Source organism: Nerophis ophidion, linkage group LG06 (genome assembly GCF_033978795.1).
Source record: "Nerophis ophidion isolate RoL-2023_Sa linkage group LG06, RoL_Noph_v1.0, whole genome shotgun sequence".
In the NCBI taxonomy this organism is placed as follows: Eukaryota; Metazoa; Chordata; class Actinopteri; order Syngnathiformes; family Syngnathidae; genus Nerophis; species Nerophis ophidion.
Window position 1 is genome coordinate 17,379,198 of NC_084616.1, and position 19,946 is coordinate 17,399,143.

Sequence of the window (19,946 nt, forward strand, 5' to 3'; positions counted from 1 at the left end):
GTATTGTACTGTGCAATCTACGAATAAAAGTCTTGATCAATCAACCAATCAAAACAAAGTATCGAGAATCATGGCAATTATGTCAGCATGTACTCTGATGATTAACTTATGCGATGACTGTATTATGCTGATAGTATATATTCGTACCATGAATTGAGTAATGTGTACCCCGACTTAAACAAGTTGAAAAACCTATTCGGGTTTTACCATTTCGTGGTCAATTGTATGGAATATGTACTGTACTGTGCAATCTACTAATAAAAGTCTCAATCAATCAATCAATCAATCAAAACAAAGTATCGAGAATTGTGGCAATTATGTCAGCTTGGACTCTGATGATTAATATATGCGATGACTGTATTATGCTGATAGTACCATGAATTGATTAACGTGGACTCAAAAAGTGTACTTGAGTACTGAAACAAGTTGAAAAACTTATTGAGGTGTTACCATTTAGTGGTCAATTGTACGGAATATGTACTGTACTGTGCAATCTACTAATAAAAGTTTCAATCAATCAATCAAAACAAAGTATCGAGAATCATGGCAATTATGTCGGCATGTACTCTGATGATTAACTTATGCGATGACTGTATTATGCTGATAGTACCATGAATTGATTAACGTGGACTCAAAAAGTGTACTTGAGTACTGAAACAAGTTGAAAAACTTATTGGGGTGTTACCATTTTGTGGTCAATTGTACGGAATATGTACTGTACTGTGCAATCTACTAATAAAAGTTTCAATCAGTCAATCAATCAAAACAAAGTATAGAGAATCATGGCAATTATGTCGGCATGTACTCTGATGATTAACTTATGCAATGACTGTATTATGCTGATAGTATATATTTGTACCACGAATTGAGTAATGTGTACCCTGACTTAAACAAGTTGAAAAACGTATTCGGGTTTTACCATTTCGTGGTCAATTGTATGGAATATGTACTGTACTGTGCAATCTACTAATAAAAGTCTCAATCAATCAATCAAAACAAAGTATTGAGAATTGTGGCAATTATGTCGGCATGGACTCTGATGATTAATATATGCGATGATTGTATTATGCTGATAGTATATATTTGTACCATGAATTGATTAACATGGACCCCGACTTAAACAAGTTATAAAATTAATTCGGGTGTTACCATTCCGTGGTCAATTGTACGGAATATGTACTAATAAAAGTCTCAATAAATCAATCAATCAATTAATCAAAACAAAGTATCGATAATCGTGGCAATTATGTCGGCATCGACGCCTGAAATTACGCTTCAGTGACTCCTATCTCAAGTACACATTTTGAGTTAGTCTTTCCTACTCAGTAGAGCAGGGGTCACCAACCTTTTAGAAACCAAGAGCTACTTCTTGGGTACTGATTAATGCGAAGGGCTACCAGTTTGATAAACAATTAAATAAATTGCCAGAAATAGCCAATTTGCTTTAATAAATAAATCTATGTATATATATTAAAAAAATGGGTATTTCTGTATATCATTCCGTCGTACATTTTTTTCCTTTACAGGTTTTTTGTAGAGAATAAATGATTAAAAAAAACATTTAATTGAACGGTTTAAAAGAGGAGAAAACAGGGAAAAAATGAAAATTGAATTTTGAAACATAGTTTATCTTCAATTTCAACTCTTTAAAATTCAAAATTCAACCGAAATAAATGAAGAGAAGAATTTATGGAACATCATAATCGTAATTTTTCCTGATTAAGATTAATTTTAGAATTTTTGATGACATGTTTTGAATAGGTTAAAATCCCATCTGCACTTTGTTAGAATATATAACAAATTGGACCAAGCTATATTTCTAACAGAGACAAATCATTGTCTCTTCTAGATTTTCCAGAACAAAAATTTTGAAATAAATTCAAAATACTTTTAAATAAAATTTAAATTTGATTCTACAGATTTTCACGGTGGAAGAGGGGTTAGTGCGTCTGCTTCACAATACGAAGTTCCTGCAGTCCTGGGTTCAAATCCAGGGTCGGGATGTTTCTGTGTGGAGTTTGCATGTTCTCCCCGTGAATGCGTGGGTTCCCTCCGGGTACTCCGGCTTCCTCCCACTTCCAAAGACATGCACCTGGGGATAGGTTGATTGGCAACACTAAAAATTGGCCCTAGTGTGTGAATGTGAGTGTGAATGTTGTCTGTCTATCTGTGTTGGCCCTGCGATGAGGTGGCGACTTGTCCAGGGTGTACCCCGCCTTCCGCCCGATTGTAGCTGAGATAGGCGCCAACGCCCCCCGCCACCCCGAAAGGGAATAAGCGGTAGAAAATGGATGGATGGATCTACAGATTTTCTAGATTTGCCGGAATAATTTTTTTGAATTTTAATCATAATAAATTTGAAGAAATATTTCACAAATAGAATGTGAGTGTGAATGTTGTCTGTCTATCTGTGTTGGCCCTGCGATGAGGTGGCGACTTGTCCAGGGTGTACCCCGCCTTCTGCCCGATTGTAGCTGAGATAGGCGCCAGCGCCCCCCGCGACCCCACAAGGGAATAACCGGTAGAAAATGGATGGATGGATGGATTTCACAAATATTATTCGTCGAAAAAACAGAAGCTCAAATGAAGAATTAAATTAAAATGTATGTATTATTCTTTACAATAAAAAAAAATACTTGAACATTGATTTTAATTGTCAGGAAAGAAGAGGAAGGAATTTAAAATGTAAAAAAGGTATATGTGTTTAAAAATCCTAGAATCATTTTTAAGGTTGTATTTTTTCTCTAAAATTGTCTTTCTGAAAGTTATAAGAAGCAAAGTTTTAAAAAAAATGAATTTATTTAAACAAGTGAAGACCAAGTCTTTAAAATATTTTCTTGGATTTTCAAATTCTATGACTTTTGTCTCTCTTAGAATTAAAAATGCCGTGCGAAGCGAGACAAGCTTGCTAGTAAATAAATAAAATGTAAAAAATAGAGGCAGCTCACTGGTAAGTGCTGCTATTTGAGCTATTTTTAGAACAGGCCAACGGGCGACTCATCTGGTCCTTTCGCGGGCACCACGTTGGTGACCCCTTCAGTAGACCCAGAAAAAGGACTAAAAGGCAAGTTGATAACGGACTGGATTGAACTTTGAAACCAACAGCTTGAGTTGGCTTCTGTCTTTTTAAGCTGGCTGTTCAATAATCTCCCCAAAGCCTCTGAGGAAAAGCTGTCAGGGAAAAGCAAACGGCGGTGAAAAGCCCGAAGATCACCTTGATGGTGTCCAGCGGGTGTCCAGCCAGCAGCAGGCAGGCTCCGCCGACCCCCCCGGCCACGAAGTTCTTCAGCGGTGAAACTCTGGGCTCGTCCCCCATCCTCTCCCCCGCATGGCCCGAGCGAGAGTCGCGGCCTGCACGGCTCCCGTGTGACGGACTAACTTGCCGGAGACCCCCCGCTGCTCCTATATTTCCACGTCGGACTTTGGTTGTTGTGCGGACTCGCAGACTTGCAAGCGGCGACCTCTCCTCGCCTCAAAGTAGCATTCCCGCCTCGTGACGTCATTGTCACGCGGAAGCAATAATCGGAAATTAAGAAGGATGTTTTTGATTAGCAGAAAATAGGAGAGTCAAATGTCATCAGTCGGTTACTTAAATTGTTATTTAATTGTTAGTTTATTTTCAATATGTTTAAGATGACGCTATATATTGCTTGTGTCAACATTATAATCTTGAATGACTTTATTTCTGTATTTGCTAATTCTATGCAAACCTCCCTCCTGTTACTCCAGTGAGTCATTTTTTGGTTTAGGAACTTTTTCAACAATAAAATAAAGATGCCTGAGATGGACCAAAACACATTTTGAGTATTTCACAATGTGTTTTAAATCATAGCTTTAAAGATGAAAAAAAAAAAATATATATATATATATATATATATATATATATATATATATATATATATATATATATATATATATACCCATCCATTTTCTACCGCTTATTCCCTTTTGGGGTCGCGGGGGCGCTGGCGCCTATCTCAGCTACAATCGGGCGGAAGGCGGGGTACACCCTGGACAAATCGCCACCTCATCACAGGGCCAACACAGATAGACAGACAACATTCACACACTAGGGCCAATTTAGTGTTGCCAATCAACCTATCCCCAGGTGCATGTCTTTGGAAATGGGAGGAAGCCGGAGTACCCGGAGTGAACCCACGCATTCACGGGGAGGACATGCAAACTCCACACAGAAAGATCCCGAGCCTGGATTTGAACCCAGGACTGCAGGAACTTCGTATTGTGAGGCAGACGCACTAACCCCTCTACCACCGTGAAGCCCATATAGCCATCCATCCATTTTCTACCGCTTATTCCCTTTTGGGGTAGCGGGGGGCGCTGGCGCCTATCTCAGCTACAATCGGGCGGAAGGCGGGGTACACCCTGGACAAGTCGCCACCTCATCGCAGGGCCAACACAGATAGACAGACAACATTCACACTCACATTCACACACTACGGCCAATTTAGTGTTGCCAATCAACTTATCTCCAGGTGCATGTCTTTGGAAGTGGGAGGAAGCCGGAGTACCCGGAGGGAACCCACGCATTCACGGGGAGGACATGCAAACTCCACACAGAAAGATCCCGAGCCTGGATTTGAACCCTGGACTGCAGGAACTTCATATTGTGAGGCAGACGCACTAACCCCTCTGTCACCGTGAAGCCCATATATCCATCCATCCATTTTCTACCGCTTATTCCCTTTTGGGGTAGCGGGGGGCGCTGGCGCCTATCTCAGCTACAATCGGGCGGAAGGCGGGGTACACCCTGGACAAGTCGCCACCTCATCACAGGGCCAACACAGATAGACAGACAACATTCACACTGACATTCACACACTAGGGCCAATTTAGTGTTGCCAATCAACCTATCCCCAGGTGCAAGTCTTTGGAGGTGGGAGGAAGCCGGAGTACCCGGAGGGAACCCACGCATTCACGGGGAGAACATGCAAACTCCACACAGAAAGATCCTGAGCCTGGATTTGAACCCAGGACTGCAGGAACTTCGTATTGTGATATATATATATATATATATATATATATATATATATATAAATATTTATATACAGATATAGATACAGTTGTGATCAAAATTATTATACCCCCGCAAAATTTTGGTGTTTTAGCAAGTTGGACATTTATTCCGTATTTTGTTTATAGTCATATCAAATAAAGATGTGTCAAATAGACAAATGCAACTTAAATTGTAACACTGTATTTGACAAAATACCAAAAAAGGACATTTTTCTTAATATCTTATTGACAAAATGATTCAACCCCCTAGTTACATGCATCTTTAGTACTTAGTAGAACACCCTTTGGCAGTAATGACATCCTTCAAAGGTGATACATAACCGGACACAAGCTTCTTGCAACCATCTACAGGTATTTTAGCCCATTCCTCTTGGGCAAAAGCCTCCAGTTCATTCGTATTCTTGGGCTTGACGAGATGAGTTTGTACCAAAAAGTTCTATTTTGGTTTCATCTGACCACATGACATTCTCCCAATCCTCTGCTGTATCATCCATGTATCCATTTTGGTATAAACTCAACTCGTCGTGTTTGGAGGAAGAAGAATACTGAGTTGCATCCCAAGAACACCACACCTACTGTGAATCATGGGGGTGGAAACATCATGCTTTGGGGCTGTTTTTCTGGTAAGGGGACAGGACGATTGATCCGTGTTAAGGAAAGAATGAATGGGGCCATGTATCGTGAGATTTTGAGCCAAAACCTCCTTCCATCAGTGAGAGCTTTGAATGGTTGACCAAATACCTTTTTTCCACCATAATTTACAAATAAATTATTTAAAATTCCTACAATGTGAATTCCTGGATTTTTTTTTCACATTCTGTCTCTCACAGTTGAAGTGTACCTATGATGAAAATTACAGACCTCTGTCATCATTTTAACTTGCACAATCGGTGGCTGACTAAATACTTTTTTGCCCCACTGTACATAGCACAAAGCAAAAAAACAATATATTCAGTATTATTTCATTTTATCTTTTTTAATTTTTATTTTTATTATATTTTATTTTTTTGGTCCTGTCCAGCTTCTCAGGCAAATCATATAGTTGATGTAGATGCCCATATCGGCTGTTCGGATTCACTTTACAAAAGAGAAGTGTAGAATATTTCTCTTGTTGCCATATTTAAAGGCCTGCTGAAATGAGATTTTCTTATTTAAACGGGGATAGCAGGTCCATTCTATGTGTCATACTTGATCATTTCGCGATATTGCCATATTTTTGCTGAAAGGATTTAGTAGAGAACATTGACGCTAAAGTTCGCAACTTTTGGTCGTTAACAAAAAAGCCTTGCCTTTACCGGAAGTAGCAGACGATGTGCACGTGATGTCACGGGTTGTAGAGCTCCTCACATCCCCACCAGCAGCGAGAGCGATTCGGACCGACAAAGCGACTATTTCCCCATTAATTTGAGCGAGGATGAAAGATTCGTGGAGGAGGATATTGATAGTGAAGGACTAGAAAAAAAACAAAAAAAAACAGGCGAGGGCAAATGAGAGCGATTCAGATGTTTATAGACACATTTACTAGGATAATTCTGGGAAATCCCTTATCTGCTACTGTGTTGCTAGTGTTTTAGTGAGATTAAATAGTACCTGAAGTCGGAGGGGTGTGTCCACCGGTGTCTTGACGCCAGAGTCTCTGAGGAAAGTCACGCAGCTGCATAGACGGCGCAAGCTCCGCTGATCTACGGTAAGAGGCGAGTTTATACCACAATTTTCTCACCGAAAACTGCCAGTAAACATGTGGTTGGGATCCATGTTCGCTTGACCGCTCTGATCCATAGTAAAGCTTCACCTCCGAGAATTTTAAACAAGGAAACACCGTGTGTTTGTGTAGCTAAAGGCTAAAAGCTTCCCACCTCCATCTTTCTCCATTATTAATTTAACAAATTGCAAACGATTCAGCAACACAGATGTCCAGAATAACGTGTGATTACAAGATTAAAGCAGAGTACTTATAGCTTGGATCGGGCTGGAGAATAATGTCAGCTACAACCCGAGACGTCAAACGCACGTGTCATCATACCGCGACATTTTCACACGACACTTCGCGGGAAATTTAAAATTGCAATTTAGTAAACCAAAAAGGCCGTATCGGCATGTGTTGCAATGTTAATATTTCATCATTGATATATAAACTATCAGACTGCGTGGTCGGTGGTAGTGGGTTTCAGTATGCCTTTAAATGTAACTTTATTAAATGTATTTATATTATCATTTGGTGCAGCCGGGCCGGAGCAGGAGGGAATAAAAAGAGAAAAAAGGTAGACAGAGGGGGCAATTGTGGAAATAAGAGGGGGATTACACAGTGTCATTTCATTTCAAATTTCAAAAGAGTTTTGTGGCTCCCATTGTTTTCTTTAATATGTGAAACGGGTCAAAATTGTTCTTTGAGTGGTAAAGGTTGCCGACCCCTGACTTACGGTTGTGATCAAAATTATTCAACCCCCACACAATTTTGGTGTTTTAGCAAGTTGGACATTTATTCCGTATGTTGTTTATAGTCATATCAAATAAAGATGCATTAAAAATACAGATGCAACTTGAATTACAACATTATATTTTGTAACATACCAAACAGTGTCATTTCTCTTAATATCTCATTGACAAAATTATTCAACCCCTTGAAGATCATAACTCTTAAGAACAGAATTGGAATACGGTCTTTTCAATCAGGTGTTGAAAACACCTGTAGATGTGATTAGAACCATAACGAGCAACAATTAAACTGATTGAAAAAGACTGCGACGCTCAACTTCTTGTAGATGGTCAATGGTGTATTTGCAACATGGTGAAGTCCAGGGAGTGGTCAAAGAAGTCAAGAGATGAGGTAATTTCTCTTCATAAGAAAGGATATGAATATAAGAAAATAGCAAAGACATTACACATTCCAGTTGGGAGCATAATTCGCAAGTTTAAAGCTAAAGGCAGAGTGGAAACACTACCTGGGCGTGGTAGAAAGAGGATGCTGTGTGCTTACAGCGGTGAAAACACCCCGGGTAACAGCAGAGGAACTACATACAACAGGACATTGCAGAGGGGGGAACGCAGGTTTCGTCCCAGACAATGAGATGAAAGCCTCCATGCCAGAACTGCAGGCGCACCCCACTTCTGACTACCAGGCACAAGAAAAATAGACTCCATTATGCCAAAAATCATCTGGACAAACCTCAAAGGTTTTGGGAAACTGTTCTATGGAGTGATGAGACAAAACTGGAACACTTTGGGCCTATGAATCAACGTTATGTCTGGAGGAGAAAAACTGAAGCTTACAAAGAGAAGAACACCTTGCCTACTGTTAAGCATGGTGGGGGGTCAATCATGCTCTGGGGCTGTTTCTCTGCCTCAGGTACTGGGAATCTCCAGCGCGTTCAAGGCATTATGAATTCTATTTCCTAGCAGGATATATTAGCTGCAAATGTCATGAAGTCAGTGACGAAGCTGAGGCTTGGGAGACGTTGGACCTTCCAACAGGACAACGATCCCAAGCATACCTCCAAATCAACATCAGAGTGGTTGCAGAAGAAGGGCTGGAAGACTCCGGAGTGGCCTTCACAGTCGCCAGACCTAAATCCTATAGAAAAGCTGTGGTGGGACTTGAAGAAGGCAGTTGCAGCACGCAAGCCCAAGAATATGAATGAACTGGAGGCCTTTGCCCAAGAGCAGGGGTGTCAAACTCAAATACAGAGTGGGCCAAAATTTTAAACGGAACAAAGCCACGGGCCAAGGTTGAACAAATTAACCTTTTAATAGGGACCCCAACAAGTTTTGCATTAAATATTGAACAAGCAAGGCTTATATAACTTTAGTGACATGCAAAATCCAGTTTAAAATAATAATAGTAATAATTAAAAGAATATCAATGGCATATCAAATAAAATCTAAATAAAAATGTTATATCTTTTTTCTATTTGCAATCTCCCTAGGTAAATATCACATTTTTTCCACAGGCTAATAATACATTTGAAAATAAAATAACAATAATGAATGAACCAAACATTCAAGCCTTGAAGTAGCAAGAGAAAATGCATGAATAAAATGTTAATTATTGGTCAGTTTGCTGGACGTTTCCCGGAAGAGTTAGTGCTGCAAGGGGTTCTGGGTATTTGTTCTGTTGTGTTATGGTGCGGATGTTCACCCAAAATGTGTTTGTCATTCTTATTTGGTGTGGGTTCACAGTGTGGCGCATATTTGTAACAGTGCTAAAGGTGTTTATATGGCCACCCTCAGTGTGACCTGTATGGCTGTTGACCAAGTATACCTTGCATTCACTTGTGCATGTGTGTGTAAAAGCCACAAATATTATGTGACACGCTGTTAGTGTGGAGGAAAAGCGGACGTGATGACAGGTTGTAGAGAACGCTAAAGGCAGTGCCTTAAATGCACGCCCCCAATATAGTTGTCCAGGTGGAAATCGGTAGAAATTCAGGAGAATGGTTGCCCCGGGAGATTTTCGGGAGGGGCACTGAACTTCGGGAGTCTATCGGGAAAATTAGGAGGGTTTGCAAGTATGAGTATTAGCGGTGAATGCTGTATAACACCAGCGGGCCAGCTCTAATGCTAAATTGATATTGCCTCAAGGGCCAAATTAAATTACACGGCCAGAGTTTGAGAGTTTGACACCCATGGCCAAGAGGAATGGGCTAAAATACCTGTAGATGGTTGCAAGAAGCTTATGTCCGGTTATGTATCACGTTTGAAGGATGTCATTACTGCCAAGGGGTGTTCTACTAAGTACTAAAGATGCATGTAACTAGGGGGTTGAATCATTTTGTCAATGAGATATTAAGAAAAATGTCCTTTTTTGGTATTTTGTAAAATACAGTGTTACAATTTAAGTTGCATTTGTCTATTTGACACATCTTTATTTGATATGACTGTAAACAAAATACGGGATAAATGTCCAACTTGCTAAAACACCAAAATTGTGCGGGGGTTGAATAATTTTGATCACAACTGTATAACATGTCTATGCTCCACACCAGCAGTTGGCGCTGATGAGCACCGGAAGCAGTGGAGCAACTATTTAAATCCGAAGAGATTTACCACGCAGGCGTCTCAAATCGCCACAGCGGGAATTTATCTCCCACGGCAGGATTATATTTCTACGTCTAGTTTATGTTTGCGTCCGAACAGTCATTTCTCGCCTCTTGTTCGCTTTTGTGGGTGAGATGTAGGACGCAAGGCGAGTAAAACAATACATTGCGACGTTGGCGTAAAAAGCGCCTTCTCACCAGTTGGCTCCCGCCGGCTAACTTCCAGCTAGCATAAAACCCTCGCCTTTATCGACACTTTTCCCGATTAAGTGTGTCATTTCCAAGCCGGCATGTCGCAGAAGAAACGACCGTCCAGCTCTCAGAGGTCCTCGCAGGGCAAGGTAAAGTCTGTCTTCTTCATCTTTTGGAGCTATTGAAATGTTGAGTGGGCGACTTGTCCAGGGTGTACCCCGCCTTACGCCTGATTGTAGCTGAGATAGGCGCCAGCGACCCCAAAAGGGACTAAGCGGTAGGGAATGGATGGATGGAAATGTTGATGTTGGGTATCGATACTGAGTAGGCTGACCATGCATCCTCTTTTACCCCGGACATGTCCTCTTTTGCGGGACTGTCTGGGCGGGGTCTCTTAAAAGCCTACTGAGATGAAATGTTCTTATTCAAACGGGGATAGCAGGTCCATTCTATGTGTCATACTTGATCATTTCGTGATATTGCCATATTTTTGCTTAACCTTCCTCTTGTGTTAGCTTTCTGTTACCATCTCTGATGTTAACGGGTCGGTTTTGACCCATGTCTTAAATCAGCTGTAAAATACACGATTATCTATCATCCAAATTGTTTCTCGTCTCTTGGTGACCTTGTTAGGCTTACTTATCCATGAAAATATTGGTTTTAATTAGGGATGCACCGAAATGAAAATTTGTGGCCGAAGCCGAATAAAATTTAAACCCTTGGCCAAAGGCCGAATACCGAATAATGAATGCAGTTTTTCACAATTTTTTTAATATTGCATAAATAGCCTAGAATAAATATTTAGACATGTTTTTCAAATAAAGTCTTCTTTTATTGAATATTGGCATTTTTTTAATATTGCAGTAGTCTTTGCTTTTCAAAAAAAGCACAGTTTTTCATTTATATTAGGCCTTCAAACAAAACATGCCTTCCAAAAAAAAAAAAAGTGCATTAAAGTGGATAAACCCACAACAAATGAATTATTGTCCTTTTGGCAAAAGTCTGCTTAGCCACAGTAGATATGCTAATAATGTAAACAGAAGGCTTAAGTAAATCTCAATTAAGTGTGTGCTTGTAACCTCTTACACTTATACAGGTAGCCTACACAACAGGCTAATAATGTAAACAGAGGCCCCACTAAATCTCAATAAGTGTGTGCTTGTAACCTCATACACTTATACAGGTACACAACATATCCCAACGTCACCGCGTCACTGCACGTAGGTTGATTGCGTCACCGCGTCAAAAACTTGCATCACATGCCACTATTCGGCCTTGTTTTTAACTCATTCCACCGAAGGCCGAATGTGGCTTTTTTTGCCATATTCGGCCGAATATATTCGGTTACCGATTAATTGGTGCATCCTTAGTTTTAATATTTTTGGAATGAGGCCATTGGGCCTTTTTTTTGCCAGTATACCCCTCGATTTCCATTTAAAAATGGTAAAATTAACTTTAAAATAATCTTATAAATAAATAAAAGGTTGTTGTGTTACCTGACTATTACTGGGGGGTATTAAAACGTATATCTTATCTTATCTCTTATTTGTTTTATTTATTTTTTCATTTTAATAATTTCGAGACTGAATTGACCTCACATGTCTGCCCATGCCAGTCTTTGTTTTTTTAGTACTGGATAACAAGGTAAAATGAGAATCCCCTAAATCTCACATGATTGGGAGAGGAGCTGGCTGTCAGTGTGTTCAGTTTTGGCTCTAATTATTGCTTGATAATCTTATTTTTATAACAGGGTCGAAACCGACCCTAACAACACCAAGGTCATAATTTCATCCAGAGCATTTTATAATTTAGTGAAAAACCAAACACATGTTTTGATTTGTTGAAATAGAGGTTCTTGACAAAGTGAAAAAGCTTTGATGCAAAAAAATTAATTTATATGGTTATTTTATGCATTTAAAAACTAAAACGGGTCGGTGCCGACCCTAACAAGACGAAGGTTAAAGGATTTAGTAGAGAACATCGACGATAAAGTTCACAAGTTTTGGTGGCTAATAAAAAAGCCTTGCCTGTACCAGAAGTAGCAGACCATGTGCGCGTGACGTCACTGGTTGTTGCACTCCTCACATCCTCACATTGTTTATAATCATAGCCACCAGCAGCAAGAGCGATTCCGGCCCAGAAAGCAACGACTTCCCCGTTAATTTGAGCGAGGATGAAAGATTCGTGGATAAGGAAAGTTAAACTGAAGCACTAAAAAAAAGAAAAGGTGACGGCTCCCAGGCGACGGCAGTGGGAGTGATTCAGATGTTATTAGACACATTTACTAGGATATTTCTGGAAAATCCCATATCTGCTTATTGTGTTAATAGTGTTTTAGTGAGATTATAAAGTCATACCTGAAAGTCGGAGGGCTGCGGTGACCGCCAGTGTCTCAGAGAGAAAATGGAGGAGCCAAGATCACAGCTGCCTGTTTGACAGCTGCTGCAGAAGGTCGCATAATCCACTCAAGTCTACTGTAAGAGCCAACTTAAAATCACAATTTTCCCATCCAAATAGTTGCTGGTTGACTTAGAGAAACATGTTCGCTTGACCGCTCTGTTCCATATTAAAGCTTCACAACAAACAAACACCGGCTGTGTTTGTTTTGCTAACGGCAGCTGCAATCCACAGCTTTCCACCAACTGCATTCTTCTTTGACGTCTCCATTATTACTTGAAGGAATTGCAAAAGATTCAGCAACACAGATGTCCAGAATGCTGTGTAATTATGCGGGTAAAGCAGACGACTTTTAGCCGGGGTCGGTGCTAGAAGAACATGTCCGCTACAACCGGTGACGTCACGCGCACGCGTCGTCATTCCGCGACGTTTTCAACAGGATACTTAGCGGGAAATTTAAAATTGCAATTTAGTATACTAAACCGGCCGTATTGGCATGTGTTGCAATGTTAAGATTACATCATTGATATATAAACTATCACACTGCGTGGTCGGTAGTAGTAGGTTTCAGTAGGTCTTTAAAAACAAAACAAATTGTGAAGGTCGTGGGTTGAGTGTTAATCAAGGCGTGTTTGATCAACAGCCAAACAGGTCACACTGAGGGTGGCCGTATAAACAACTTTAACACCGTTACAAATATGCGCCACACTGTGAACCCACACCGAACAAGAATGACAAACACATTTCGGGAGAACATCTGCACCGTAACACAAAAAAACAAATGCCCAGAACCCCTTGCAGCACTAACCTTTCCGGGATGCTACAACCATGATTACGTCACATGAAATATTCCACTTTGAAAATTATTTTTGGTTGAACCATTCGTGAAGTCACGTGGTGTAAAACAGCAATGAATTCTGGGACATACATCAAAATTTGAATAAGAGCCAATAGCCAATAGTTATTGACTTCTTTTGAACTACCGTATTTTCTTGAATTGCCGCCGGGGTGCTAATTAATTTAAAACCTCATCTCACTCCTGCGCTTACCAAAGGCATGTGGTAAAAGTAAGCATGCACTAATTATTTTAAAACGTCTTCTCACTCCGGCACCTACCAAAGGTATGTAGTAAAAATTTGAGTGTGATGTAAGCTTGGACCTTAAATCCTACTGAATAACTCTTAATCTTCTTCCCTTTATGCAATTTCAAATTACCGGTATTAAAATCTGCCTCCTCCTTTTTGAAAATGATGACAGGGAAGTGTCATTCGTGACGTCACGAGTTTGACCAGGCGGTAATACTAAGCATGCGCTAATTATTTTGGGAAGCGAGTTTGACCCGGCACTAATTCAACGCAGGCGCATACTATATGCCCTGCGGCAATTTAAGGAAATACCTTATTACCTTTATTTTACTGTAACAGTTGGACAAAATACATTGTAATGCTATTCATTATTATTTTCATCTTGTTACATTTGAGTAATTGTTGTTAAATGGCTCACAAATAAATGCTAATGAATATCATCAATACATTTTTACTTATATAGCCCTAAATCACAAGTGTCTCAAAGGGCTGCACAAGCCACAACGACATCCTCGGTGCAGAGCCTACATAAGGGCAAGGAAAAACTCACAACCCAGTGGGATGTCAATGTGAATGACTATGAGAAACCTTGGAGAGGAACGCAGATGTGGGTTACCCACCCCCCTCTAGGGGAGACCGGATGCAATGGACGTCGAGTGGGTCTAGCATAATATTGTGAAAGTCCAGTCCATAGTAGATCTAACATGATAGTGAGAGTCCAGTCCATAGTGGGGCCAGCGGAAGACCATCCCGAGCGGAGACGGCTCAGCAATGCAAAGATGTCCCCAACCGATGCACAGGCGAGCGGTCTACCCCGGGTCCCGACTCTGGACAGCCATCACTTCATCCATGGCCACCGGACCTGTAGCCCCCCTCCCCTCCACAAGGGAGAGGGGGGCAGAGGAGAAAAGAAAAGAAACGGCAGACCAACTGGTCTAAAAAGGAGGTCTATTTGTTGGCTAGAGTATACAAATGAGTTTTAAGATGGGACTTAAATGCTTCTACTGAGGTGGCATCTCAAACTGTTACCGGGAGGGCATTCCAGAGTACCGGAGCCCGAATAAAAACACTCTATAGCCCGCAGACTTTTTTTGGGCTCTGGGAATCACTAATAAGCCATAGTTCTTTGAACGCAGATTTCTTGCCGGGACATATGGTACAATACTATCGGCAAAATAGGCTGGAGCTAGACCGTGTAGTATTTTATACGTAAGTAGTAAAACCTTAGTCACATCTTAAGTCAGGGGTACACGGAACCTATGGCTCTCAAGCCACATGCGGCTCTTTTGATGACTGCATCTGGCCCTCAGATAAATCTTAGCCTACATTTCTACATTGTATCTGCTGGTAATCCGTCAGGTTCAAACACTGATGCAATCTATTAAACAGACGAGAAGCAAGGAATCATGCAGAGACAGAGTTCAATTTGGCTCAATGAGGAGACGTGTTTTGGGCTGTATTCTAGTTACAGATCCAAACTACGTTCTAATTGTCCAGCCTGTGTGCTTCCTCTATTTGGGAGGTCCCTGTTTACATCACTGAAGCTGTCGCTGAGGGAAGGAGGTAATCTCGACAACTCCAGTTAGACACAATATATGACTATACAAAAATGCATACGTGTTGACGCTGGTGATATCGCCTTGTCTCTCTGCTCTGTCTGCGTCACGGCGGTGTCCGGCCTTCGCAGTTAGCAGGCCGTACCTGGACACTAATACCAGACTAGCTTGCAATCTTTTGGATTGCCAGTTTTGCACAGACAAAGACAAATACCACTTCAGCACAATTGACAATAATTATAGCAACGGCCCTTAAGCATAAAAGTTGTGATAATACAGGTATATGCATGATTTTCTACCATACCTGTTCATGAACTAGCATTAATGGTAAGAAGTATTTTAATTATTATTGGTTAACCTCAGAATAAAAATGTTATTAAAAAGAATAAGAGACTTTAGAAATGTTGGTCTTACTTTTGTTGTATTTTGGCGTTAAAAAATATTATATGGCTCTTACGGATATACATTTTAAAATATTTAGCTTTCATGGCTCTCTCAGCCAAAAAGGTTCCCGACCCCTGTTTTTAAATGCACAGGAAGCCAGTGCAGGTGAGCCAGTATAGGCGTAATATGATGTTTATGGAACATTTTATAATGATTATGGCTGCTTATTTTAGTAAACAAGTAAATCTACGTTATATTTTGTTCTGTTTCAAATGAGTTATATACTACATATTAGGGCTGGGCGATATGGCCTTTTATTAATATCTCAATATTTTTAAGCCATGTCACGATACACTATATATATCTCGATATTTTGCCTTAGCCTTGAATTAACACCTGATGCATATAATCACAGCAGTATGATGATTCTATGTGTCTACATTAAAACGTTCTTGTTTATTCTCCATGACAAAACAGATGGAAACTTGGGAAAGCATGGAGGTCTACAACATCTTTGTATGTAGCTGGGTCAAGGAAATTCGTATTAAAACTCTCCTGGCTAAATATGCATAGTTTTTGCTTGGTTAAGGTTGCATTTCATGATTTACTTTGCGTCTACTGCCATGTTTGTTGCTGTTGCAAGCGCCGTTTTCCAGTAGCTTGTTTTTCCCCGTCTTTATCAAAATATAACTATAGATGTCAACATTGTGTATGTGCTGAAAGATTCCTTTATGATTGTTGTCTTTGGTAAAAACTCAATTGTTTTTAGGTGCTTTCTTTTATTTAGACTTGCCTAATTGGTGCTTTTCGAAACATTTAAGAAATAAAAATAATATCAAGATAATACTTAAATGGGAAACGGTACACGTTAAAAGTATATCAAACAAACCTTTTAACGAAGTGATCACTGCAAACTCATGCATTCTTTGACTGTGCTCCCTTTGACTGGAGGGTGAGTGTAAAATCTTGCCCTCTTCCACCCTTTTTGATGACCTGAAGACTTAACTTAAAAACATGAATACAATATTAAAAAAAACTCTCCCTCAATCATGCATGCATGCTTTGGAACCCCTCCCTCAAAAGAAAATGTTTGCCTTGGTGTCCTTCTAACTTGCCTGGTGCCCTAAAACATCAGCCCTACTTTAAGGCAACACTTGCCTTGACCTTTGAAAAAGTAAACATTTAAAGCCTGTGATTAAGTTTATCTGACCTTATCTTTCTTCCTCCCCTTGCAGAGACTCAGCGGTGCTTTGAGGGGGGATGAGGATGCGACATTCACTCAGCCAAGCATGTCCCAGGTCCAGAAAGGTCTGGAGAAGCTCTCACCTTCCCAGGTTAACCAAAAGGTACAACAGAAATGATCCACGTTCATCACATTTAAAAGACAGTGAAAGTGTTTGACAAAAAAAAAGATGTCTGCCTGTCTTTCAGACAGTTGAGGTGGTTCAGTATTTCTTGGTGAAGGATCAGAAGAAGATTCCTATACGTAGAGGAGGTAAAATTTTACTTTTTTCTGTTTTCCAGAAGTCTTCCTGCAGTAAACCTGATTTCCAGCAGGTTGCAACAATATTTGATATGCTTTGATTTACTTTATTGCACTTTTGTATTGGGTAGTCGGGTCAAATGTTCTACATGCAGCAGGGTTTCCCCTACATATAATTGAGTGGGGTGTCCCGCCATGGCAAAATTAAAGCCACCAAACCTTAAATTAATATAAAAACATTTTTTTAAAGTGAAACCAAAAAGTCATATAATAAGACATGTGAAATGTCCGCATTATTAAGCATTAGGGACAGCGTGGCGCAGTGGAAGAGAGGCCGTGCGCAACCCGAGGGTCCCTGTTTCAATTCCCACCTAGTACCAACCTCGTCACGTCCATTGTGTCCTGAGCAAGACACTTCACCCTTGCTCCTGATGGGTGCTGGTTGGCGCCTTGCATGGCAGCTCCCTCCATCAGTGTGTGAATGTGTGTGTGAATGGGTAAATGTGGAAGTAGTGTCAAAGCGCTTTGAGTACTTTGAAGGTAGAAAAGCGCTATACAAGTACTACCCATTTATCATTTATCATTTTTTTTGCGTCAAATTATCACTTCCGCGCTTTTTTAATGACATTTTCTAGCGTGTAAGGACGGAAGTTGAAGGAGTGTCCAAAGATGGAGCTTTAATGACATTCAGACTTGGTTTTATCAGCACTCGGGCATTCTCTATACATATGTGACTATTTACGTGAACCTGTTTCTATGTTTCATAGATTTATTTACTTATTTTTTATCGTGCTCTGTTTGTGTTGTTTTGTGTTTTCAGTGATGTACCCTCTGTGAACATTTTTTTAATTCAGGTACCCCCTTAATCAGAGCAAAGCATTTTTGGTTGAAAAAAGGGAGATAAAGTAGTAAAATAAAGCACTATGTCATCAGTTTCTGATTTATTAAATTGTATAACAGTGCAAAATATTGCTCATTTGTAGTGGTCTTTCTTGAACTATTTGGAAAAAAAGATATAAAAATAACTAAAGACTTGTTGAAAAATAAACAAGTGATTCAATTATAAATAAAGATTTTCACACATTTAAGTAATCATCAGCTTAAATTGCCCTTTTTGGGGATTGTAATAGAGATCCACCTGGATTCATGAACTTAATTCTAAACATTTCTTCACAAAAAAAGAAATCTTTAACATCAATATTCATGGAACATGTCCATAAAAAATCTAGCTGTCAAATCTGAATATTGCATTGTTGCATTTCTTTTCACAGTTCATGAACTTACATTCATATTTTGTTGAAGTCTTATTCAATAAATATATTTATAAAGTATTTTTGAATTGTTGCTTTTTTTTTTTAGAATATTTTTAGAAAATCTCACGTACCCCTTGGCATACCTTCAAGTACCCCCGGGGGAACGGGTACCCCCATTTGAGAACCGCTGCTTTAACCTGCCTATTGTACAGCACTTTGGCTACCCCTTTGGTAAATTTTAAATGTGTTTTATAAATAAAGTTGATTTGATTGTCAGCGCAACAACACAGAAAATCTGTCCCGTGAAATCTCGACCAACCGGAAATCTCTTACAATAACAAAAGTTCTGTGGGTGAATTATGTAAACCCACTATAATAGTAACAAAAAGGATCTAAACAAACATTTGTCAATGCTCTTCTCAGATGCAGGTACGCGTCGTTCTCCTTGCGTATACGTTGCACTGTTGTCGCCTGTATTTGATCTCCCAGCCACAACATTGACAGCTTTCTACTTTGCTGCTAATCATATTGGGAAGATTACAATCCGAACACAGTCACTTCCGAAGCAGTTGTAGTTCCATAGCACAGGTGTCGAACTCAAGGCCCTGGGGACAGATCTGGCCCTCGAAAGCCTGGGTATGATATGCGTCATTAAAGTACTTTATATTTTCTTACTAAATGTATTCCTTTTTTCCATTTTGACAGAAAAAATACACGTATTCAATGCAATCACATATTTTTGAAACATAAACATTCAAATGTCACTAATATATGATCATACATTCAACTTGATTCCAGCATTTTTTTTGTTAAACTACAAATAAATACTTTTCATCTGCTTGACTTATAATTTCAAAGCAAGTTATTTATCAAATTGTCAAATTTTATAAATAGATTTTACAGCGACTTTATGAAATTTGTGGTAGTTTTACAGCATTTTACTGTACATGGAAAAACACTACCACTGTTACTTTGACCATAAAATGCTGGCAACTGAGCTGCCAGTTTTTTTACTGTAAAAAAGGGGTGGTACTGTTTTGCTATTCACAATGGTACACAGTAAAATCTACAGTTGTGTTTATGGTAAAATCCAGCAGCTAATTTGCCAGAATTTTACTTTAAAAATGCAGTTTTATTTTTACAGTAAAAGAACAGTACATTTTATAGTAAAATTCTATCAACTGAACTGCCAGTTTTGTGCTTTGAAAAACATTGGTACTGTTTTTTCTATTTACAGTACCATGCTGAAAAAACTGTAAATTTTACTGTCAAATTTTTGCGACTGACCTGTCATTTTTTAATGTAAAATCTACAATTTGTTTACATTGTACATAAAAAAAAGTCATCAAATGCATAGGCAATTGTGTAATAATATACTGTTAGAAGTGGCCCTCTAAGGGAAAACAGAACCGCGATATGACCCTCAATTAAAACGAGTTTGACACACCTCTATAATCTAGAGCAGTGGTTCTCAAATGGGGGTATGCGTACCCCTGGGGGTACTTGAAGGTATCCCAAGGGCTACGTGA

At 39.6% G+C, this 19,946-nt stretch overlaps 2 protein-coding genes across 7 annotated transcripts in view; one reads left to right on the forward strand and one right to left on the reverse strand.

Moving 5' to 3' along the window:
* The window catches only part of si:dkey-150i13.2 (mitochondrial carnitine/acylcarnitine carrier protein), a 43,870-nt gene extending 40,363 nt beyond the window's left edge, over positions 1 to 3,507 (reverse strand). Inside the window, exon 1 of one of the 2 annotated variants that reach the window (XM_061902862.1) lies at positions 3,215 to 3,507. In XM_061902862.1, the coding sequence (XP_061758846.1) occupies positions 3,215 to 3,316 (102 nt within the window). In that variant the 5' untranslated portion in view covers positions 3,317 to 3,507. The remainder of the gene's footprint in view (positions 1 to 3,214) is intronic. The other variant, XM_061902861.1, reaches the window with a different exon arrangement.
* Positions 3,508 to 6,619: 3,112 nt separating this feature from the next.
* Positions 6,620 to 19,946, forward strand: part of ndnl2 (necdin-like 2) — a 30,040-nt gene continuing 16,713 nt past the window's right edge. The window contains exons 1-3 of one of the 5 annotated variants that reach the window (XM_061902885.1): positions 6,620 to 6,721; positions 16,917 to 17,027; positions 17,094 to 17,176. In XM_061902885.1, the coding sequence (XP_061758869.1) occupies positions 16,942 to 17,027; positions 17,094 to 17,176 (169 nt within the window). In that variant the 5' untranslated portion in view covers positions 6,620 to 6,721; positions 16,917 to 16,941. Of the gene's footprint in view, positions 6,722 to 7,804; positions 7,862 to 10,042; positions 10,409 to 16,916; positions 17,028 to 17,093; positions 17,177 to 19,946 lie in introns of those variants that run through there. The other 4 variants (XM_061902886.1, XM_061902883.1, XM_061902884.1 and 1 more) reach the window with 4 other exon arrangements.